Raw genomic sequence first — 26,370 nt, 5'->3', positions numbered from 1 at the left:
TGTATGAACTATAGCGGGAGAACTTCAGCGGCGGAGGGCATTGGGGACATGTGCAGCAGCATCCGAGAAAAGGTCACTTGCGGTGGTGCCAGGGAGCAAGAGAGCCCTGCACCTTTGAACAGAAGGCCACTGATGCTGCTAAAAGGAGATGTGGGGTAGAGATAAATACAGACAGTAATGCCTCTGTCTATCTCCCTCCCTCTCCCTCTATCTCCATAGATTTTCTCTTCATCACTCTCTCCATCTCCACCTCTCTCTCCTTTTCTTTATCTCCCTCTACGTTCTACATTTCTTTCTTTCTCCCTTTGTTCTATATCTCTTTTTCTCTGCTCTCCATCTCTCTCTCTATATCCACCTTTCTCTTTCTCCTTTTCTTTCTCTCCCCCCCTACATTCCACGTTTCACTCTCTTTGTTCTCCATCTCTCCCTCTCCCTCTTTCTGTTCTGTCACTTTCTCTCTCCTCCATCACTTTCTCCATCCATTCTCCATTTCTCTCTCCCTCTCTCACTGTTCTCCATCTCTCTCTCCGCTCTCCAACTCTCTCCTTTTCTGTCTCTCTCCCTTTGTTTTCCATTTCATTTCAATCTCCATCTCTCTTTATGCTTTCCATCTCTCTCTTGCCCTCCATTCTCCAAATCTCTCACCACTCTCTACCTTCTTTCTCTCTCTCACTCTCTCTCTCTCTGTCTCTCTCTCTGGCCTATATCTCTCCCTCCTTCTCTCCAGTATTCATATCCACTTTTTATAATTTTTTATTTTGTCTTGCCCACTTTCTCTCTCTCCTTCCCTCACCGTTCTCTCTTTCTTTTTCTTTCTATTTTCTTTCCCCCTTTCTTGCTCCCTCTTCTTGCTTCTCTCAGATCACCTGTTAAACCCCCATGTTTTTTTCTGCCCGTCTCTCCCATCCTTCAAGCCCAATAAGCCCAATCTACCCCCTGTACTCCCTCATATAGAGACCAGATACCCTTAACCAATAGACTTTTCAGCCTATTGGTTAAGCAAGCACTGGCAACACTTATTAACTAAGTTTACTGCAAGAAGCTGTTGGACTTACTGTAGTAACTACTGTAAAATGACTAATTAATTAACTTAATTTTATTTCTATTTTTTAGGCCAGGTACGTAATTTTTATCACCTTTAATGATACATTGGCAGCTGCATTGCTAGAGGTTTGTTTTTCCTTTTAATGGACCAATGCACATACTGTATATAATTATTTGAGTGGCCCTGGGAAAACATTTCTGAAAGTGGCCTCATGTGGTCATCACCCAGGAGGAACCAACACCAAAATAGGCAGGATTAATACAGTGCTACACCTATGTGGAAGACATTGGTTTCCATATACTTTGCAGTCTAGTGGCCTCTAGATCTCTAAACTGCTGTGAGACAAACCACGAATTTCCACATTTCACATAATACCATACCTCCCCCAACTGAGATATAGCATAGACCCCAAACCTCTACCAAGCAGACAAACAACTCATTACAATAATCCCCAGAATATCACAAAAAATGCCACCCAGTGGAGTCCAGAAACATCCCTGAAATTGTTACACCTCTGTATAGTAGCCACTCCTGACCCTTTTCCAAATGTCTCAATGGATATAGCAGGGATGCCACCTTAGATGACTATTTGCAACATCAGGTATTTTGCTCTGGGAACCAGCAAACATTGTTTGTGAGGTAGACAGGAGGGCACGGGACCACAACTGAAAAGTGGCCTCCCAGGTGCATTGGCCTACCAGAAATGTTCCCTGTAAGGTCTATGGCCAATCCGCCCCTGTTGACATGAATTTAAATGATTTATATCGGAATAGTATGTAAATGGTCAGAGGATGTGTTCACTTATACTGAGTTTGCTGAAAGGGACAGCCAGTGTTTCCCTTGGATAAGGCATGTACTGTATACAGATAGAGCCATCCTCATCTAGCCTGCTAATAGGATTAAGTGAGTCAGAGCTGTCGGATTTAATCCTCTGGTAAAACCCTACTGTATTGGTCTATGTATTGTATTGCAGCTGAGAACAATAGATGATAATAAGCCTTGGTGAGTCATGGCTCACCAAAGAAGGCTAGTTGAAGAAGGCTCCATCTGTGTGTGTATATATATATATATATATATATATATATATATATATATATATATATATATATATACAAACTAACCATAACATTCAAATAATCAATTAAAGTTTGCTGTAGTGAGTGCTGGGCCCCCTGTGTTTGTATTTACTAGAGTGTGTGGTCACAGGCCACTGCACCCCAGCTTGGGAAGTGGGTGCTGTTTGCACCCCATTCGTAGGAATGTCGAGTGTGTTGGTACTTCGGTATATATATTATGCTCATGAATTTCATGATTTTAGGCCAGATTCTCTAAGCTTCAAAAGTGATAAAAAGGAGAGTGATAAACAGCCAGCCAATCAGCTCCTGTCTGACATTTTTCAAACACAGTCTGTGACATGGCAGGTAGGAGCTGATTGTTGGCTGGCTCTTTATCACTCTCCATTTTATCACTTTTGAAGCTTAGATAACCCATCCCTTTATCTTTTAAATAATGCAATGAGACCATATATATTTCTTTTCAGTAGTTTTATTGAAAAAAACGCCTCTTTTGTTTCAGAAATAAATAAAAATATAAGGCAGTGAAATTCACAATTTGCAGTTAAAAATCCATAAACATCATATCTGTATTGATAGTCTTGCATACAATTTCAAACTGCTTTGAGAACTAAGAATCACTATATTCTGACAATTGTCCATACTAAATATACAGCACAAACATGCAATTCCTTTTTCTGCAGGACTGACTGCAGTTTGCCATACGTGTAAATGGTAATGTGTCTACAATATAATCCTGCACCTAACAGGCACAACATATTTAGCTATGTTGAACTGATGGATGCTTAAAGAGAAGAAGAGTACAAAGCAGTAGATACCCTACAAAATATAATTGAGGCTTGGTTAGAAAGGTACATTGGGAAGAAAGGAAAATGGTTGTTTCTTGGGTATTATATGGGTGGCAATATGTTTAAGAAGCAGGGAAATAATTAAATGTTCAGACACAAAGCTGATGGGAAGTTTGCTACTGTTTTTAGGTACTGTATGTACTATGTTAAAATTAAAATAATATTTTTTATCTTTATTCACACATTCAGAACAAGGCAAATGGGGCTATAAGCGCAACATATTTTACAAGCATGTAGAGCGTATCGGACAAGAAGCTTCATGTGGTTTCTAAGGTGAGATCTGCATATCACAGCATTCACATAAACACAGTACGTGTACATACATTTACAGTAAGTGTGTTTCATGACTGCAATATCCTGGAGGGAAATTGGAAAGCATGCTATACACCTACTTTACATGTATAAGTGTCCCTAAGAAAATGACACATATATCAAAAACAAAACATTTTAATTTTATGACTTCACTACATTTTTTCTCAAGGATCTTCTCCACCGCAAATGTTCAGCATATTCAGGATGTTGCATTTCCTGTCCATAGTCCTCGTCGTCTAGTCTCTCTGGTGCCATTTGGACTACGTATGGTTGACTGTCAGGCTCAAGTGGTCCACTTTCAGGTTGATAAGGTTCTGGTTGAAAATATTTGTCCGATTGAACAACATAATTATCTCGTAACATGAATCCATGGGCAAAGTTAATGATACAATCTGTCTTTTGTTATTTATTATAGATATATACTTATCTACAATATATAAATCTATGTAAATATTTATATTGGAAACTATATTTGGCACTTTGATCGCATGATCAGCTAAATGCAAGATAGATCAACACATCTAAAGGGGTGTACACTCGGAGCGATCCTTCTAAGCAATTTTGTCAAAATTGCTTAGAAGGTTAGTAAAGATCGCTGTCAAGGTTAGACAAATCACCCTATAATATCGCCTTTTAAAAAGAGTTGCCAGGCAAGAATATTTTGACTAGATCGCTGGCAATCTAGTCAAAATTGCTGGTATTCAATGCTGAGGGAGATATTCACTTGATCTGCAATTAAATACCAACCAAGTATGTTAATTCTAGTATAGTCAAAATCGCCCATAGACAATATCACTTAGTCAAAATCCCTGTTGCAGTTAGTCAAAGTCGCTCACTAGCAAAGATCGCTCCTTGTGTACACCCCTCCACAATTACCTTGGAAGAATAAAAATGTGATAAGATTTGTTCCTTTGTACAAATAAGTAAGTTACCATTATTAAACTGTTAATAATCAGTGTCTTATCCATATGGGTATTATAAAGAACAGATTTAAGATAAAGATTATATATACTATTGTTAAATATTTTTGTCTTGGAACAGAGTTGTTGCGGTTAGCTGAAATAATTTAATGGTAAATTGTGATTTATCCCAATATACAATAATAAATAATGGAACACATTATAATAGAAGAATTGTCAATAATAATGCATTCAAATACACTATGTCAGTTACATAGAAAGTTCAACATTAATGAAGTTATGGTATTACAGGCCTTGCCTGACAAGCAGTAGCATTGTAAAACTCATAATGGATGAGGGGTAGATGGTTATTCTAGCAGTCAGCAAGCAGCAGGCTTTAATGTATTAGCTTCATTGTAAAATATTGTTAACTGATTTTAGTGAATATGTTCTCATTCAAACCATTTACAAGCCACAATTAGTTTATTATTTACATAAATCATTTCTATATCCTTATGTTAAATCTCTGTTTAAACAAGGGTTACCTCAGATACAGTAGTTAGTAGTTATATTGACCTCTTGTATAACTGAGGCTCTATATTTCTCATATATGACATGACATTTTCACTACAAAAATGCAAACAGGCTTTGTGAGTTCATATCGCTGTCCTGGTTCCCATTCGAGTGTTGTTAGTATAAAGGACAGTTTCCCCTTTTATGATGACAATATAGGTCATTAGCTATATCCATGGTGACATTTCCCAAGAAAATCATTCCAGAGAAAGCACGTGCGCAAACATCTCAGAAACAGGATTTTCATGAATTCAAACTGTAAGCAGCACTGGAGACTTAGAAAATGTGTTAGCCGGAACCTGAAACAGGTCAAAGATGATGTTAGTATTTAAAAGTATGAGATGCATAAAACATTGTCTTCCACCTGAACATTAATGTTAGAGATAATTACATCCATTTTATAAACTATTAAGGCAAATTTAACTTTTAAGATTTGCAGGATGCTTTCCATCCGTATCAATTTAAAATTTAATTTACAAAAATGTTTAAGATGGTTGTAATTACATTTAGGAATTATGCTAACATTCATTTTTTTTGGCTAAAATTATTTTTGACATTTCCAATACAAACAGAAGCAGATCTGGCAGTTGTATAAAAAAAAGCAATTCCATATGGGCAACCTTAATATAATTCTTTAAAATTTCCTGGAAATGACCCCTCTCCTCCATTGTTACTTAAAGTTATCCGCCAAACTCTCCTAGCTTTTGAAATGGAGACTGAAGATTTACCCTATTCAATGTCAGCAAAATCCCCGTTTGTTAAGTGGTATAGCTGGCATGCTTATTTTACCTCTCGAGAAGGAGAGTATAGTCCTGCTTGGCAAGGAGTACTGATTTTTTATTAGTGAATGTTTTAGCGTCTATCAATCTGTACAGTTTTTTCAGCCTATTACTTCTGACTGCTATTGATACCTAGTTTTTGAGATAACTACTGTATGCACTTATGGTTTTTTTTTTGTATATGCTTTTGTTGGACGACTACTTGTTCCCCTGCCCTCTCTCCACTTTTTTAGTATCCCTTCCCTTTCTGTGAAAACGGAACAAAATTGAAATAAAAATTATTGATGTTCAAAAAATAAAAGTTCCTGGAACCCTTTCTAAATTTTTAAATGCTCTTTGTCCCTTAATATTAAGACATACGTAGATATGATATGGATGGCTTTAAAACATATTGTACCTAGTTTTAAGTTCACAGGTTTAGTAAATGTATATAAACTATTTTAGGTGTTTATAAAACAATCAGTTACTTTTCATTAGAATTTTGCCCCTAAACCTCTGATTTATTTCTGTCTTTGAAGACCTACAGAAAAACATTAAACTGCAACTGGGCTTCCGTGGCTTTGTCTCAGTTGTTTTTTAACTATATTCCTTCCTCTTTCTATTTTTAGCTAGAGGACACATAATTAAGATAAAATGGGACACAATTTTTAATGCGGGCAACACATAAACCAAAATCTACAATTAGTTAAAAATCACAGTGTGTGTAATCCCAATTTGACCACTATGTGTGATGAAAAAAAAAACATTATTAGATTATGACATTGATAAACATACCTGGGTAACCTTGACCATTGTAGGGAATGCTTGCACACATTGATGCATCACAGTAACCAGATGGACCAGTAGGACCTCTAATGCCTTGGTTACCCGGCCGACCAGGAGGTCCTGGAGGCCCTGAGGAGCCTGTAGATCCTGGTGGTCCAGTTCTGGAGTCGCCTGGTGGCCCTGAATTTGCAAGAAAAAAATATATAAAATTCTAAGAGGTTTGTTTTCTATTGTTCCAAACCAAAACTAGTAATGCATCTGGCACACAAACTGTCTAGACATATATTAGTACCAAGCAAAGGCAAAAAAGTACAAATCTACATAGGTTTTCAATGAAAACCCCAAAAGTACAAAAATATGTCAGATTTTGTGGCCTTCTTTGCTCAGCTTCTCAATTCATGTTTGATACAGTAAACAATATTTTATTCAGAACCTGATTTGATATGATAAAAAGAACTTAAGACAAAGTAAATTATTTGGTTTCTTTCTACCCTATAATAATGAACTCTAGGGAAACTACAACATTTGCAAAAACACACTGAATTTCAATTAAAATTTACAAATGCATCAACTCTGCTTATCCTGTGGCCCAGGGGCATATGAAGTCATGTTGTTCTTGGAGCAATCACTATTATGGTTAGCTAAAATGTAAAGCTTGAATCAAGTGAGGATAAAATTGTTGCAAGCTTCTTGTACATATTGTAATGAAAAAATCATGTTTTAACTAACAAATTAAAGACAGGGATGGCCAGAACATTCTTCTCCAGCCAAGAATCAGGGAATATAGCGAGGAATGGATTACTGGACTGCAAGCTTATAGTGCAGCACTATTTGTAAAGTTGGATTTCCTCCAGTTACATCTTAAAAGCACACTGAGAAATATGGGTTTAGAAGTAACAATAAATATCTGTTTCCATACAAAGCGTTCCATATTTACTTTGACAAAGTAGAATTGGTTTAGATGACTTCATCAAGTAAAGTATTATATCAGTGGCTGCGTATCAAAGTATTTCAGTTGCAAACAAGTAACATGTATTAAAGAGAATAAAAAAAAAAGATGTTTTAGAATTTGGCCCAATGCAAAGATCTACAAGAAAACTGAACTGTTTTCTAATTTGAATGTAAAAAATAGTTACCATGAATAAAAAATAGTTTCCTTAGCTCACACCATGATTCCAATGCAGATAAAAATGAATGTAATTTTGTCCAACATTGTGTTAATTATGACTTTTCATATGTAAAGGACTACCTCTCTGACAACCAGTATCCAGATGCCTTACAGACAATGTCTAGGTTGACAGTCAATAGGTCAATAACAAATGGTCAACATACATATGGTTGACATATTCAAAAGGTCAACACTAGCAATATGTTGATGCAACAATGGTTGACATGAGTTTTTCATGATCCCCCCACTGCCATTTTTTGACATTTGACATCATACTTTACCATAGACTTGGACTCAGATTGAGTCTGAAGCCAGCCATGCAAGGGGATGCGGTACACTAATTTGGGTCCACATGCTCAGATGTTGACATTAATACCAAAAAGAGTGAAAAATTCAAGTCAACCTTTTCATATCGCAACTTTTTTCATGGCCACTTTTTGCTTGTGTCCACTTTGTGCATGTCATCCTTTCGGGGGTCAACCTTTTGACTGTCAACCTAGACTGTGAGCTATGCCACACCCTTGACAACAGTTTTCATTATAAATTGGTAAGCTTAGAGAAAATCAGAGGAGGTGGAACAGTTGCTGTACTGTTTCTGCCCCCATGGCACATATATCCAGCTAGCAGGGAGCACGGAGAGATGCCAGCTACATGGTGCATGCATTTCTGGGATGCACCCAATGTCTAAATTTTCTGCACCCATTGCTTGTTCTTTGAGGCCACAAAATCAAGTTTGGCCAGGGTGGGGAGCCCCCAGCTGAGGGTCCCTCTATACCATGCTACAGCATTGTGAAATTGGTTCTTGAACTGGATCTCATTTTTGAAAGTGGTCATAAGTTAGAACTGTATAGAAGATTTAAAGTTAGTGGAAGTCTAGCAAAGTGAAGACCATGTTTTGACATTTTAAACATTACATTTATAATGTAATGTACATTTAGAAATTATTAAAACATTCATTTTTTGGGCTAAAATAGTTTTTGACATTTCCAATACAAACAGGAGCAGATCTGGCAGATGTATAAAAAAAAGCACTTCCATGTAATTCTTTAAAAGTTCCTGGAACCCTTTCTAGATTTGTAAACACTCTTTGTCCCTTAATATTAAGTAATATATACCGTTGTTATGATATGGGTGGATTTAAAACATATTGGGTGAGATTTAATAGGATGAGAGATTCAGAAAATGAGAGATTTGGTAAGAAATCTCCAGATTTTTTAAAGCGGCAATCATGTACACTGCAAAATCAAACTGGTTTTGCAGTGTAAATGATTGCCGCTTTAAAAAAACTGGAGATTTCTTACCAAATCTCTCACTTTCTGAATCTCTCATCCTATTAAATCTCACCCATTGTATCTAGTTTTAAGTTCACGGCTTTTATTCAAGCATAATAAATACATGACATATATATAGTGATCATTCTAGCACCCTGAAACCTTTCAAAACCCATGCAGTTATATTTCCTCACTGGGATATTTTTGCCTGCTGCCAGTGCTAAGATACAGACCAGTGTGGTAGAAGCAAAGCAGAGACCAGCACCCCAGAAAGTAAAGAGGAACTGCATGGGTTATCAAAGTGCAGGTTTCTAAAATGAACACTGCAATACTATTTTTAAATAGATTTCTATGCAACTGTTTAAAGTAGACATGTTTGCCTCATGGTTTTTGCCAAAACCACCCCCAGTGTTTTTTTTTTTTGTATTGGTAAAACCACCCTCAATTGGAGCAGTACAGATAGTGTAATGGTTAGCACTACTGCCTCACAGCACTGAGGTCATTGATTTGATTCCCACCTTGATCTCAATTACTGTATGGGGTTACTGTATATTCTCCCCATTCTTGTGTGGGTTTCCTTTAAGGAATTCAGTTTCCTCATACAATCCAAATGCATACTGGCAGGTTCACTAGCTCCTGGCAAAATATTAACCCTAGTGTGCAAGTGTGTATGCATGTATATGTGTTTAGGGCACCTTAGATGGGCCAAGTGGTTCTTAGCTGCCATCATAATGCTATGTTTCTAAGTGTTTGATTCAGATTTGTATTTTTGGGAAATATTTAAAAACAGCTAAAAGCCTGCAATTTGTATCTCTTTTGTTCCTATAGTATTACTAATATCAATAACATTAATTTCCAGTGATTTCCAGTAAATTTTTTCTACTGAAATGGCACCTAAACAATTTCTGAAATGCAATCCAAAGCACAAAATACAGTATTAAAAACCAAGATCTGACACTACTGGAAGATCCATAATCGGGACTTGGTTTGAGTTTTGAAATTTTAATCACCGAATTGTGCATACAGGAGAAAAGAATGACTATTGTGGGGAACACACAGTTAAAATGAAAATGTAACTTTTATTTCAGATATAATCAAATTCCCTTATAATGTACTTCGGGAAATCAGTGAAAATATAGAGATTAAAATCACACACACACGGACAAAATAGACACACATATTGTGCTCATATAGTATGAAAACCAACCAAACTACAAATATGTATCTATCTGCTGATTATATCTAATGATATAGATAAACCAGGTATTTTCCTTGATCCTTTTTTGAATACTTGATCATTCTAAATCCTAAATTCCTCCACTACTATTGTAGAATCAAGAGGAGATGATACAGATCAAGTAATAATATCTGTATATCTCCCAATACCCTATAGGTATATATCCTGATGTAAACTGAGTTGATATTTATCTAACCCAACTATTGAAACAAACATCCTTCCAGAATCCCATGAACCCACACTATCAAAGGGATAATACTGAAACTGCCTACCTACAGTAATCCGTGCTAAATTGACAGGGCATTTTCAAGTGGACAATCGTGTCATTTTAATACATTTCTTTTCATACTATAGGAGCACAATATGTGTCTATTTTGTCCATGTGTGTGATTTTAACCTCTATATTTTCACTGTTCTTTCCCAAAGTACAAGGGAATTTGATTATATCTGAATAAAAGTTACATTTTAATTTTAACTGTGCGTTCCCCACAACAGTCCTTCTTTTCTCTTGTATATTATGTTAACCACCCTGGCTGTTGGGAACAGCACCCTCACTACCGACTGATAAAATTTGGGGTCTCTTTCTTTAACTGAATCAATAGATCTCCAGTGTGCAGATGTGCCCCAAGCTTTCTGGTGGGGCAACAATTTCTGTAAACACCAAACTGTACAGTATATCTCTAGTTTAAAACTATTATCTCAATTCGAAAGTCTCTTTGCTCACTAGATTGTGTACCATGTGGGTATAGTTACCATGTCAGTAATATGGCACAGTGCAATACTATAAACATGTATTTAATGTTTGTAAATGGTATTGATGCTGTTTCTGTAATTCATTGTTTCTGTATTGTATTATCTTCATGCTATCTGTTGAGTCCTACTGGAAAAAGAGTGCTATACAAATAACATTATTTTTATTATTACTCATATATTTAGTATTGGGCTCCACATTTGGTGCAAGGTTAGCAATACTGCCTAACAGCACTGAGGTCTTTGGTTTGATTCTCACCAAGGCCCCAAGTATATGGAGTTAACATGTTTCCTCCAGGCTCTGTAGTTTATCTAAATTTTAACCAAAGTGTATACATACATCATAAATTGTATGGTTGTCATATTTAGTGATTAAGTGTATTATAAGAATCATTGGTCCTTGCTTGGCAGAGTGATTGGCGATTTGTGGATCAAATAATGTAATGTTCATAAATGGGCAGTAAGATAATGTGTATTAAGGCATATGAATAATTGACCCATAAATGGTGCATTTATGGCAGTAAATGACAACTACATTTAGTGAATACATATATTAATGTGCGATATAATAAAATGAACAGTTCATGGGTGGCAGATATGTGGCAGTGGCTGGCTGACATGTTCTGGGGGTTAATTAGTTATTTATGAGATGTTGTGCAAATCAACCAATAAGCGTCCGTGATTTATCTCGTACTTAATTTAAATTTTAGCTAGATGCTGATTGGTTGTTTTTGCGCTAACTGCTCCACTTTTTCCCCAAGGCTTGGTACATCTCCCCTTGTCTGTCTGGAAGATGTACCGCCAATAATTGAATTCATCCCTTTAACTATATTTTGCACATTTCCTTCATACACTATTGTTGAAAATTGTAGGTTATATGCTATGTAATATACTATGAAACCACTATGAAATCGCACTTGGTACTTTCAACATTTTGAGTCCATAAAATTGTTACTGAGCAAATAATGAAGCATGAACTGTGTTCCTGTGTACTGACGTTTTCCTTTGTTAAGGTGCCCATACATGGTGCAAGGGTGCTGTGCGATGTGATGCACTCTCCCACGGGCATCCCGTCGCACAGCACATAAAGTCTGTGTAGCCCGAGCTTTTTGAACTAGGTCCTGATCGCATTGTATGCAAATAGCATGTGATGTGATCTATTTCAAAACACACGGGAATATTGTACCATGTATGGGCACCTTTAGGACTTCTTGACACAATGACACAGTACACATTTTATTCCATTCATTTTGTTATGTCTCTTTCATAACTAACACCACCTAACACAAGATAAATGAAAACAATCAGAAAACAGATGCTAGCAGTGCAGTACATTTAATTTATTTACAACTGTTTATAAAATCTGATGTTAATTCGCATGGCATGGTATGGGCCAAACACATAAATAAAATAACTCATTTCTGATTGTACCAACCTGGTGGTCCGGAGAGCCCTCTGGGTCCTTGAGATCCAATTCCTGGATTGCCTCTCTCTCCCTTTTCACCTGGTATTCCTAAGGAAGGTATATAAATATAATGATAAACCCTTTGCGTTTTCCAGCACATTATTGTAATATTAAACTACATAATATGTTGCAAATAAGTAAAATAAATAATTTTCTATAGTCTTTCGATTATCTATCTTTTTTTTATTATTTAAGATTCCTTTTTTGACTTCAGATATACCCTCAGGGTTTGGTCTCTAATTGATAACACTGTAATACACAGCTGTTCTGCATAGCTCACCTCTTTCACCAGGCGGTCCTTGAACACCTGGTGTTCCTGGGAATCCAGGTCTGCCAGCAGGTCCAACTTCACCTCTTGTTCCAGTGCTGCCTGGAGGACCAGGAGGACCAGGAGGTCCCGGCTGATTACGATTGGAATAATAATCATTTGGAATCTGGTTCAACATCTGATTAAATCTGCTCATTTGATCTTGAAGCACAAGAGAGAGAAGTATTAAAAATACAGTAATTGTGGGTTTTGGTTTTACTGCTTACATTAAGTAAATGGGTATAAATTAGACAGGTCTGGGAACTTCTGATAACATTGCTTAGGAGCTGAATCTCAGTTTCTACATTGTTTTATATTTGTAAATGTATTATAGCTGTAATAAGAGCATGAAAGGTGGAAAGCCTCTAAGCAAAACTGGTAACAAAATATTCTAAGAATGCATGGCACAGAGCAAAGCAGTCTGGGGTTTTAGTCAGAAGTGAAAAACATTGGCAGACTGGGTGGGCCAAGTGCTTATCTACCTTAAACTTCCATTCACATCAAGGTCTTGACATTGAAAGGTTTGTGGTGTTGCTGGAGGGCATTAATTAGAGAATAATCTTAACATTCTACAGTGCACATTAGGACCTACTGCTCACGCAGTATCAAATTCCATAATGTGCTAAATTATAGGATTTGTATGTTTAGTTATGTGGAAAGTCAGCATAAAAGGGTAATCACAAATCATTGAGATCAATATGACATAATCTGTGAACAAAATACCATTTCTTAACTACAGATGTGTCCCCATGTATCCACTGAACAAGAGACCTATGGCGCATGTTAGCCACCAGGTCCCATGCAACTGGAATCATTATTGTGTTTTTATTGCCAAAAATACAACTTAGCTGCAATGCAACGTGCCTAGGTTGCACCAGGAGACTGTGCTGATTCCTTTAATATGCAACACGAACTGTATATCTGTGTGCAACTGAGTTTGTATACAAATCATATCTAATCTTGGCATGGAATAAAGCTGTGGCTGCTGCATTTTAGGACTGTGTATACAGGCTCAGAGACTCAGGGGTAAACATGCTAAGATGGGAGTTCTATGGGATGTTGCCCATAGCAACCAATTAGATTCAAAGCCCACGAATTTGCCAAAACCATGTGGTCTTGTGGCAAATTCGCCGAGCCATGCCAATGCTAGATTTTTTGCCCTGGCAAAAAAACTCACAGGGCTTGAATAGGGCGAGTCAAATTTGCCCTAAAAACCAGGTAAAATTACTGATTTTTCGCCAGGAACAAAATTTGTTCGGAACTGAAGACCCACCTAAGTCTCATACGTGAATATTATCACTGCTTATCCGTTATTAGCCTTACAGATTAAACCAAACGAAATCACTAATTTGTTGTCATGCTTATTTACTGGAACCCTACCTGATGTCATCTGAGGAATACACAGGTAACATACTGTACCAAGCTTCATGTTTGTTACTACAATATATCGAGTGAAGCCTACTAATATTTTGTATATTGCTCTACTCTACTCTACTTCCGATTACTTTTATAATTTGAATCAAATCAGAGTTTAAAGGTGCATACACACTGTACAATTTTTTGACCAATTTGGTTGAAAGACATTTCCATTGAACCCAGTGTCCTGGACGAAAGATGTTGACAAAAGATATTGTCAACAAACAAACGATGAATGATGATGCGCATACCCGCCAGTTGTTCATCAAGATTGTTCGTCAACTGTGCATGCAGCTCAATTTGAATATCTTTCAAAAAGAGCCTATAAACTGTAGCTAGATCTTTCTTCTTTCGTCTGTCGTCAATATCTTCGTCAACATCTTTAGTCCAGGACACTGGGTTCAATGGAAATGTCTTTCAACCAAATTGGTCAAAAAAATTGTACAGTGCGTATGCACCCTAACTTGTCTATGCTTATGGATATTTACTCTTACTATTTTTCAAACATCCTTGAAACCAAACACAAGCTACAAAACTAAAGTTTAATTTTGTTTGAAACTAATCTTAAAGACAATCTTTGGGGAAGATTTAACAATGAGTGATATATTCTTATTATCACTTGGTAAAAATGATAAATGGTGCTCCAACCAATCAAACCCTGTCATGTGTTTCAAAAATGACAGGAGCTAATTGGCAGAAGCACCATTTTTCATTCATAAGGAGTGATACCAAGAATATCAACCGTTGTTAATTCTGCCCCTTTATCTCTAGAACTCTCAGTAACAGTTGAATATATTAACTTTATTTTGTACAATGGTGGGTGTGGTGCCTATATATTCTTGAATCAGTTTTATAGGATGCTCATGTTAATACTCTGTGCTATTTAAGGACAGATCACTAACTCCCAGAAGAGGAGAACATTAGCTTCCTGAGATACTGTAATCTGTACTGTTGTGAAAATGACAATCAAATTGTTTCAAATATGCTCTATACTAATCCATTTTTTTAAAAATAGGCAAGCAAAAATAAGCAGGAGATAAAGTATGATGACACATTATGTGTTAGAGACCAAAATTCATGCATCATTTTGACAAAGGCCTCTCTCACATCAAAATAATGTCACACTTAATCACCTGTGTCCATATTACATATTATTGTGACCTGTGTTAACAATCAAATAATCACTTATGTCCACACTAATATATATCATCGATGTCCTCACTAACATAATCATCCATGCTCACACTAGTGCTGTGTACACACGGGGGAGATAGGTGCTATAATCGCTGGGAATATGGTCGCAGGCGACCATATTGCCAGTGATTGGGAGTGTGCCCCGGCGATAAATCTCCGGGTGCGCGCTCCCATTTTCTGCCCCATTGTAATCGCTGGTCGCAGGAGCTTGCTCCTGCGACCAGCTAATTACCTCTGCGGCACCCCCAGCAGAGGTTCGTTTTCAACAGCGACCATCTCTGGTCGCTTGTTGAAAAAGAGACACTGAGCAATATATTGCTCAGCAATATATCTCCCCCCGTGTGTACGCACCTTAACCTAATCACTTCCTGGGTTCAGGACAGACGGGATCTCAAGATTTGGCCCTAAAAATGTTTGAATTTGAATTCCAGGATTGGAGTTTCGCATGTGCAGTCTAAAGCCGGGCAGTGTTTCTCAGATGCTGCCCGGCTGCTCCCATCTCCAGCTGTGTGGCTCTGTGCAGCATGACGGGGTCAGAGTTCACAGTGCGCAACCGGACGGCTGCACTCCCCCACCGCAGCACGTCACCACTCCTGGCTCATGTGAGTAAATGCATTTGGAAGTCGGTTTGGAGGGCAAGGCCATTTTTTTTATTAGGGAGGCCGATCTTGGGAATACCGGTATTGGCATCCTTAGTCCATACCAATATAATCATCCATGCTCACACTAACATAATCATCTGTGCCCACACTAACATAATTACATGTATACACACCAATATAATAATTCATGTCCTTACTAACATAATCATTAATATCCACTCTAACATGATCATCCTCACTAACATAATCCCCATGTCCTCACTAATCATCATTTAAGATAAGCAAATTTACGTTTTCTATGCTAGTAAAAACATTCCTTTGATTTGATTGGCTGCTGTTTTCCCACTTCAAAACTTTTAACATGACTGACATGAAGGAGATGAAGTTTGACTTATGCTGGGTACACACCAAAACGATTTGGATTGGATGCAAAGTTTATGCAAAATGTATGCAAATCATACAATCCGATTTGCATATGATTTGCATACGATCCGATCCCAATCCGATCCCATCTGTATTCAGATGAATGGATCTTATACAGATCCTACCTGCAGCAGGTAGGATCAGAATCGGATCCAATGCAGATCCAACCAAACGATTTTGACCCAATCTGCATCCAATCGGTCTGAATTGGATCCAAATTGATGGGATTGTGCCCAAATCGTTTTGGTGTGTACACAGCATTAGACTCACTCAAACTGTGCTCTACTTCTAGTCAAAGCAACCTTATAAATAATTTTTTTACTTTGTATCGATATTCTTGGGCTTCTTATTACCTTCTCTATTTGCAAAATGGGCAAGGATATCAATGAAGTATGAATTTTGGGGAGATTTATCAAAGCTTGGAAAGAGATAAAGTTGAGAGAGATAAAGTACTAACCATTCCACTTCTTATTGTCATTTCACAGGCTTTATTGAATAAAAAAAATGTTTGGTTGGTACTTATGTCTCTTCAAGCTTTGTGGGTGGTGAAAGACCTACTGTAATAGTTCCACTGACCTTTAAATGTACAGGTTGACTATCATTTATCCATTTACATATCCTGTCCTCAGTAGTGCTGTTACATATCATGTACTCAGTAGTGCAGTTACAAATGTCCCCAGTAGTGCCAGTTACATATCATGTCCTCAGTAGTAATAAACGTACTACTACTACTACTACTACTAGTGCTTTTACAGATGTCCCCAGTAGTGCCAGTTACATATCCTGTCCTCAGTAGAGACAGTTACATATCATGTCCTCAGTAGAAATAAACGTACTACTACTACTACTACTACTACTACTACTACTACTACTACTACTACTACTACTACTACTACTAGTAGTGCTGTTACAGATGTCCCCAGTAGAGCTTTTAGCAATGATTTTTTTTTCACTTTCTGAAATGTATGTATGTATGGTTTTCGGAATAATTTGGATAAAAGATACTCAACCTATACTGTGGTCATGGTAACATAATAAACATGTTTAATAAGCAGACTACCTTTCAAAGCTTTTGCTTCAAGCTATTATTTATTTTAGCTGGGAAGAGGTACAGCTTAAATTATATCAGACATCAGAACAAAATATATAGGTTTATTCATCATATATGCAAACTCCAAAACATTTATTCAATACAAAAAAGAATTGTTTCCACTTACTGTTTATCATTTGTTCACAAACTTGTCGTGCAACAGCCCTCATCATATTCTGAGAAGCAATATCTCCCTTAATGACACAAACACATTTGGGGTCATTACCATACTATATACATATGTGAAAGAAAAAAAATCTTTAACACAAGGTTGTTGTGTTATTTTAATCTTTCCACTTACCCTGTCACCCTTATCTCCTTTCTGCCCTGTAGGACCCTAAAAAAGTAATTATATTGTATTATTGTTCGACCCTTGTAAAACATAAAGTAATCAAATAAGGAGTGTACACATGTTAGATCTCAGCCGCCATCGATACCGATTCGATATCATTGGCCTTCGGCACCTGGTGGGTTGTCGGAATCAAGCAGTAGGGATGGAGGACAGCAGGAGGATTGGCGCGTGGGGGGAGGGAGGGTGTGATGCTACATAGAGCAGCATATTACTGCCTTCAATCTTCCAGATCAAAGCAGAAATAGACTGACCAGACAAGTCTATTTCTGCTTTTGATCCCGGTGCTGTATGGCCACACATTAGGATCAAATCTAGATCGAAGGCAGTTAACACTGTTCCATTTAGATTCAATTTCTATTTGATTTTGCTTCTAGAAGCAAAATCGAATAGAAAACGTGTCCAAATTGAACCGTATGTACACCCCATTACCCTCTGTATAGTGACATCTGTAAATCATGTCATACGATGTGCAGTATACATAAACTTAGCTTCCCAAATATAATAAGTGCAATGTCATTTTGTAATACGTTTAGACTACGATAATATGTTCGTATATAAGTTTATTATATATAAAACAGTTTATTTATTACATATAAAAAGTTCTTATTAATATAAGCTTGCATAAATATGAAAATATGTAACTGTAAATAAAAACCTATATCCTATATAATGAAAGGCTAATGCTGCTCCTCACCGCCTATGGGGGGGATTTAAGTGTTATAAATGCTGCTGCCCCACTAGATGACACCCGACAGAGCAATTCCGGTTTTGCCCTCCTTGGGCTGACATTACTGTTATGCAGCTCTATCATTTTGGCAGACTGGTAACTAGTCATAGAATAGTTTAGAAATCTTCACAAGGGCAGAAATCTTCAGACAGTATTACATGTGTGTTAAATCTACTTATTTTATGTCTATCCAAAACAACCTAAATTCTATGGGGGGGGGGGGGGGGGGAGTGTTCCATCTGTGCCGATATTTCCCGACAGGGGAAATATCGGCACTCACCTATTCAATGCATCTGTTAATGACAGCATTGAAGGTGTCAGATCAGACTTTTTAACCTTTTGCAGTACTATTTTTTTTCTGCGATTCAAACAGTCTGGTTTAAATGTTTAAATGAATTGTCATTTTTTTTTAGTTTTTTATTCAACAATGATCTACATTGACTGTTGAGTGATATTAATGCTCTTATTTTAAAGTGGCTCACCATTGGATCTGCTACTAGCGCTAGGGATATTGAGTCTGACCTTAAAGTAAATCTGTCTGTCAGAAATGTCCGCTTATTAAATTCTTGGCTGTTTTTCAACAATCCATGACCGTTTTTGCCGATCCACGGCCTTTCCAACATTTGACAGCCAGAACATCGAATTCCGACTGTCAAGTTACTGTCAAATCAGACGAAAACGTCCCGGGACGTTCCGACAATCAGAATCCCGGATTGAATACCCCTCTATAAATGTAAAATAAAAACAATCTCTTAAAATTCGACTATATTTCGTTTAAGTAGGACAATTAATCCTTAAAGTAAAGGTCACAGATGTTCCAGTTATGTCACTGCAGAAGAACGTTAGCAAATTATCCAATAGAATAAAAGAAAATCAGAAACTGTACCATACAAAACCACAGAGAAGACAACTTTAGCAGCTGATAAGCCTCTAGGCAAAAAGTTGTGAGGAAACAATAATGTAGTTTTATGAATGCTAAAAAAAAAATCACTCAAACTGATTGTAGAGTAGCAATTATAAACCACATGTCTGTCACTGATATTAATCTTAACATATTTCATTAACCACTTTGTTAACTTTGAAAACACCAAATAAAAACCAAATGAACATTTGTTAAAACAGAAATGAATGTTACTTACGTTACCATCTTTCCTCAAATCTATAATGGCGGAAAACCCCTTTTACAATATTTCACATTACTTAAAAATACCTAGAATTTTTCCACCTGGTTTCTCCTCTTAGAATGGGAGTGAGATCAGGAATGGACAAAAATAAGAGGTGACCTAACAGTTAGTCCATTTCTATTTCTTAAGTAAAGTACAACCCAATTCAATAAACACATAAATAGAACGGAAGTCAACATTGTATGTGTACATCTACTGTAAATCCAGAAATATTGCGGGTATACTGTAAATCACATAATACGAATGCCCATGCATATGAATAAGTGAAAAGGTCAAACATGGTATATACACCACTTGAGGAATATCCTTTAATACTATCAAGAAACTTTAGTCTAAATTTGGTCTTTATAAAACTTGATTTTGCATAAATATGAAAAAAACTGAAATTGCTCATCTGTTCTGGTTATTTTAAATAATCTCTTTGGATCTCAACACTTTATAGTTAGCATTTCATTCAATGATAAATCTACTATATTGCACATAAGTCTCTGTTACAGTTGTTCAGTTACATGCAATCTTCTGTCTGGAACTAAATGAAGGCATAGCTGGGTAAAGAGGTTAAAGGAATGCAACCCAGGGCAAATATAAGGAAAATACAAAGGTTTTAAACTACAAACCACAAGGGTTCGTGCACTCTGCTATCTGTTAGAAACATCTGCAAGCCACCCTTAAGAATTTTATTGTGCCTTTTTATCTTGTCATGCCAGTATTCACAAGCCATTTAATAAACTGAAATGATTGAATCCAGTAACTTCCATCAAAGTACCCAAATATCCTAGAAAAAGAGCCATCTGTATACACACTCATTAATTTATACATTCATTTTTCAAGAAAATATATAGTTTCTAAATATACTAACACACTAAAATAACATGTAAGGAATTATTCATTCACATATCCAGGTTCCACCCCAAGGATACTGATCACTGAAATGACAAGTGATTTTACTTATGTGGCCTACAAACAAAGAGATTTCAGGGCATTTTGTAAGCGATCTCACTAGATCGCTTAGAAAATGAGTGTGTAGGGGCCATAGCGATAGGGATTCTCAGACCCAGGTATCACTATCACCAGGTGATTAAGATCTGGATGCTGGATAAATCTAGTTGATCGCTCTTCAGGGCCAGTGTTCTCACCAGAGAGCGCATCATTCAGCGCACATTTCTGTGTGCTGAGCGATCTTGCTGAGTAATCCTAAGCAATCTACATTGCTCAGATCACTCAGCAACATCTCCCCTTGTGTAGGCCCCTTTACTGTATCTTAGGTACCACTAGATCTCACAACATAGAAAAGGGAAGTAAAATAACCCTTACTAAAAGTGCACTAAAAAGATTGAAGTATGCACTAAAAGAGCTGCAATCTCAGTCCCAGGGTTTTCTAAGAAGATCCTAAAATATCTTTTAGGTTTAACTAAACAAAAATGAGAAATACAAAAATAAAGAACAATAAAGCTTATACAAAGTCACAATAACAGCTCAATTCTTAGGTCAGCAAATAGTCCAAGCTTTAAGTTTAGACTTAATATTGCCAAATATCCTTACTTTGGGCCTTATTTTGGTTCACTCTTTCTGACAAAATCCTTCTTAGATGGACAAAACCATGTGCACTGCAGGGGGGCAGATGTAAAATGTGCAGAGAGAATTAGATTTGGGTGAGTTATTTTGTTTCTGTGCAGGGCAAATACTGGCTGCTTTATTTTTACACTGCAACATAGATCTCACTTTGAAGTAAAACCCCACCCAAATCTAATTATATCTGCACAAGTTACATCTGCCCCACCTGCAGTGCACATGGTTTTGCCCATCTAAGAAGGATTTTGTCAGAAAGAGTGAACTAAAATAAGGCCCTCTATTCTGTAGTTCTAATCAAAGCACTATTTTGAGCTAAAAACAATAATCAAAATCTAGCAAATAATGAACCCAAATTCTAAAAATATAGTAAATATTCTCAATATTTTACACCAGTTGGGAAAGTCTCTTGTAGTGTTTACATGAGCTACTGTATAGTAAATGACATTTCATGCAAGCAGAAACGGAACATGGACTTTCCTACACATGACTCACTTTTGTAGGAAACCAGTTTACATTTCATGATACAGAGTGCAAAGAATGACTCTGTCACTAACCACAATACAAGACTATCTCATACATAATTAATCAACAGTGTCGTCTAAAAGCTGCAAACCAAAAGATTTTCCTTTGTCAGTGGGTTATCAAATAACATTTGTACTAACTGGCATATGACTTAAGGATGTAAAGACACACTGCAAGTCAGCAACATTTCCTGTAAATGTGCTGATGTAGTTCTTAATGTTTTCACAGCGTAGAAATATATGTTTTGGCAGATGATCTTGGTGGTTTTTCAAATGGAAAATAATTACCACAATTTCCAAAACCCAACTACTGCAACTGTTAAAAAGATGAACTGCACACATTCCTATCCAATAGTTTGTTAGTCTTACAACCAACAAACTAGTAAGAGAGAGATTTATTATTTTACAACTAAGCATTAAACATTGTTGTCAATCAGCAGAGACCAGTATTATCTTACCGGTAGGCCATTATCTCCTTGCTTTCCTGGTGTCCCACTTGGACCAGGTACTCCAGGATTTCCTGGTGCACCCTGTAATGTAAAAGAAACATTTGATAAAGACTATCACTTGAAAATGTTATCAGGATTGTGTTAGCTGAACTGTCAGGTTGCTGTACTTCCATATGTGCAACTGACGTAAAATGTTTCTACATGATCATTTTCATTGATTACATTTGACAATAATTTTACTGCGCAATTTTATTCTGCTGCTCAAAGGGCAAATGAATCCTTTTAAGAAGAGATAATACATAAAATATTTACCATAGGCCCAGGTGGTCCTCTGGGTCCAATTGCACCATCTTTGCCTGTGAAACCCTAATAAAATATACAAACAAGTACAAAATTATTAATTTTACAACAAACAGCATTGGAGCAAAGATTACATAACAAATACAAATGCACTCTTTACATATAATTTGTTTACATGATTTAAGAATAGCTGAACAAGTATATTAGAGACAGTACACTGTGCAGTATGACTGTCTACCTTTGCATGAGAACCACTAAATAATATATCATCATTCATTATATGGAAACTACAGATGTGGAGTTTGGTTATCCTGAAAGACAAACACACCCGAACTTAAGGGTTTCAAAAGGAATCCAGCCCCAGTTTGGAATAACTTTTGGGTTCCTGGCGGAGCCACGTCCTGTCTTGGGTCTGTTGTTGGATTTTAAAAACTGACCTCAGGAGTTGGTCTGCTTATAAACAGGTACAAATTACATGATTTTAGATGTTTTTATCTAATTTTATAGATTTTTTTATTATTCAATGTTTAGTGATTTTTATTGATTTAAAAAAAATCCAAAACAAAAACTTGAATCCACACTAAAACACTTGAGGGTGATTTTGCCAAAACCTAAACACAAGGCTGAATTAGCACTGAAACCAAAGCACTGGAGTCCGTGCACACCACTACTGCAGTTTTAACCTATAATTTTGACTGAACTGTTATATCCAAATGTAAATATAACCTTTTTCTTCATTTCCGATTTTTCAAATCCTTTGGGAAATAAAATGCTTCCTATTTATTGTTAGTTGCAAGTATTACCATCTAGAGCAAACTGTAACTTACTACTACTAAATAACTTGCAGATCAAGATAGGGGTGTGTTGTAGCTCACAGACAATGTCTAGTCAGACAGTCAATAGATCAACACCAAAAGTTAGACATGCATTAATCAGACATTGACAAACTTAGACATGCATTAGTCAGACATTGACAAACTTAGACATGCATTAGTTAGACATTGACAAAAGTTAAGCATCCAACAGTGACAAGATAATGATACAAGTAAAATGACAACATGGAAAATCAATATGTTTACATGGGCACCTTATAAGTGCACCGCGTTCCCTCGCATGGCTTGTTCCACTTGGCACATTACTCTATTCTGCCTCTATGCCCACTGGGATGGTCAGGTAAGAACAAGTGGGTTTAAAAAATGTCAGTTGTCAGGATATTGAGTGCATTGGCATGTCTAACTAATGCATGTCTAACTTTTGTGAATGACTAACTAATGCATATATATTTTGTGATGTTGACCTACTGGTTGTCTGACTAGACCTTGTCTGTCAGCCATCTAGAACCCCATGATAAAAACAATTCTGGTGGTGACAACAAGTCTTACAGATGGAGCCAATCTCATTAGAGTGGCTCCTGGTGATTCTATCACCATGCGCCGTCCCCGTCCATGCGCCAGAATGGGGCATGCGTGCATGAGATGCTCATGCACCCCATTCTCCCGGAAGCCGTGCAGCCGTCTACTGCCTCCTGCATGTCTCCCCTGATCGCTGCTCACTCTGCCCGCTCCCTGCATGATTCCCTGAAGGGGAGACCGGCATGGAAGCACCCTGTCCTCACTCCCTGCCACCTTGCTTAGTGGGACATGCTAGAGAGTGAGACACTCAAGCATCCATGCCTCCACCATCAGCCATGCCGCCAGCACTGCCAGAAACATCGCCAGGGCGGCATGGCTAAGAGCAGTTTCATATGAGTGACTAGTTAATATTACAATATATAAATTGTCCATACGTAAACTTTCATTTGCTTCCCACTAACCAGTGCTCATTGGTGGAGTCAACAGCCAATCTCAGTATCCTTAATGGTCAGTAAGCTGAAATCTATTCCGCAGGCCAATATGGTGGCTAACTGACTGTGTAATGTATTGTTTCCATGTGAACTCTGGTACAGAAGCCAGGCCTCAAATTTTATTGTTAATATACAAAGTGGGAAATATCCAATCTGTGAGCTAGTGCATGGAGCAGATCTCCAATTTAGCCTGGTCTATAAATCAGGCCTCGAATCACCCCACCGCCTTCCCAGTCTGTTTGCTGATTGACAGCGTAAGTCAGAGTCTAGGGAAATACAACTGGTATTTCATATTCCATAGCATGAGTTGCTTCTGCATCATGACTTAATAATAAGTGCCCATTTCTTCTAGGTATATTGATAAGCTACAGTGGCTCATTCCCCTATCAATAAGCAAGGAGCAAAGGGAGGTCTTGCTGAAAAAAAGCAGCTGGAACTCACACTGATTACGCATACTTCCCACACAGGTCTTCCCTGTGCCCCAGATCCCGGGCATTATGATACTGCAAAGAGAGTCATGAAATACGCTTTTGGGGAGGGTCTGTTGTAGAAAAACCCCTATACTTTGCTTTTTTATCCAGACAAAAACTAAGCAGGGTATACAATCAGGCAAAAAGTATTTGGGCAGCCATTGATTGTACAAGTTGAACCACTTAAAAAGATGAGAGAGGTCTGTAATTTCCATCATACAGTAGGTACACTTTAACTGTGAGACACAAAATGTGGGGGAAAAAACAGGAGATCAGATTGTATTATTTTTAAGCAGAAAATAAATATTTGGACACCTAGCAATCAGCAAAATTTCTGGCTCTCACAGACCTGTTACTTTTTCTTCTATACTCCACTTGTTACCTGTATTACTGGCACCTGTTTGAACTGGTTATCTGTATAAAAGACACCTGTCCACACCCTCAAACAGTCCGACTAAAAGTACTCCACCATTGGCAGGACCAAACAGCTGTCTAAGGACACCGGGGACAAAATTGTAGAACTGCCCAAGGCTGGGATGAGCTACTCGACAATATGCAAGCAAAAGATCAACCGTTGGCACAATTATTACAAAATGGAAGAAATACAAGATCACTGACAATCTCCCTCGACCTGGGGCTCCATGCATGTTCTTACCTCATAAGGTATCATGGATTTAAATCCTGCATTGCCCAAAATATCCCCCTGCTTAAGCCAGTACATGTCCAGGCCCATCTAAAGTTTGCCACTGACCATCTGGATGATCCAGAGGAGGATTAGGAGAATTTCATGTGGTCAGATGAGTGCAAAATAGAACTTTTTGGTGTAAACTCTACTCGCTGTGTTTGGAGGGAGAAGAATGATGAGTGACATCCCCAAAACACCATACCCACTATGAAGCATGAGGGTGGAAACATCATGCTCTGGAGCTGCTTTTTTGCAAAGGGGACAGGACGACTGATCCGTATTAAGGTGAGAATGAATGGGGCTATTGACCAACAACCTCCTTTCCCAAGTAAGAGCATTGAAGATGGAACGTGGCTGGGTCTTCCAGTATGACAATGACCCCAAACACACCACCCGGGCAACTAAGGAGTGGATCTGTAAGAAGCATTTCAAGGTCCTGGAGTGGCCTAGCCAGTCTCCAGACCTCAACCCAATCGAAAATCTGAGGAGGTAGTTGAAAGTCCGTGTTGCCTGGCGACAGCCCCAAAACATGAAAAATCTAGATAAGATCTGCATGGAAGAGTGGGCCAAAATACCTGCTACAGTGTGCGCAAACCTGTTCAGGAACTACTTGAAACTTTGACCTCTGTAATTGCCAACCAAGGTTATATTACAAAGTATTGAGTTTAACTTTTTGATTGTCCAAATATTTATTTTCAGCAAGAATATACAAATAATATGCTTAAAAATCATACCATGTGATTTTTTGTTTTTTTTCCCTTTCCACATTCTATTCACAGTTGAAGTGTACCTATGATGAAAATTACAGACCTCTCTCATCTTTTTAAGTGGGTCATATGATACTTACAGAAATTGAGAGGTTTGCCATGATTTGCTATTATTATAATAGAACTAATTTTAATTAGCGCAATGTGCTTTTTATTTAGAATGTATCTTTTAGGGCTGTCTAATATCACAGTGTGGTCTGCAAAATGGGATACTGACATGTTTTCAAGAAAAATAAAAACAGGGCATAAGTCCATAAAAGCCACCCATTCTTCTGTTGGGTGC

The 26,370-nt window shown here is 37.4% G+C and overlaps 1 protein-coding gene across 4 annotated transcripts in view; it reads right to left on the bottom strand.

The window, feature by feature from the left end:
* Window positions 1-2,574: 2,574 nt before the first annotated feature.
* The window catches only part of COL12A1 (collagen type XII alpha 1 chain), a 167,054-nt gene continuing 143,258 nt past the window's right edge, over window positions 2,575-26,370 (bottom strand). For 3 of the 4 annotated variants that reach the window (XM_083177191.1, XM_083177195.1, XM_083177192.1), the window contains 8 exons: window positions 22,335-22,388; window positions 22,032-22,103; window positions 17,519-17,554; window positions 17,345-17,411; window positions 12,466-12,654; window positions 12,156-12,233; window positions 6,304-6,474; window positions 2,575-3,592 (listed from right to left, as the gene is read on the bottom strand). In XM_083177191.1, coding sequence (XP_083033317.1) covers window positions 3,420-3,592; window positions 6,304-6,474; window positions 12,156-12,233; window positions 12,466-12,654; window positions 17,345-17,411; window positions 17,519-17,554; window positions 22,032-22,103; window positions 22,335-22,388 — 840 coding nt within the window. In that variant the 3' untranslated portion in view covers window positions 2,575-3,419. Of the gene's footprint in view, window positions 5,050-6,303; window positions 6,475-12,155; window positions 12,234-12,465; window positions 12,655-17,344; window positions 17,412-17,518; window positions 17,555-22,031; window positions 22,104-22,334; window positions 22,389-26,370 lie in introns of all 4 variants that reach the window. The other variant, XM_083177193.1, reaches the window with a different exon arrangement.

This window comes from Crinia signifera, chromosome 3 (assembly GCF_055691185.1).
Source record: "Crinia signifera chromosome 3, ASM5569118v1, whole genome shotgun sequence".
In the NCBI taxonomy this organism is placed as follows: Eukaryota; Metazoa; Chordata; class Amphibia; order Anura; family Myobatrachidae; genus Crinia; species Crinia signifera.
Note: the sequence above shows the minus strand (reverse complement) of the source record. Positions and strands in the feature narration are given on the sequence as shown.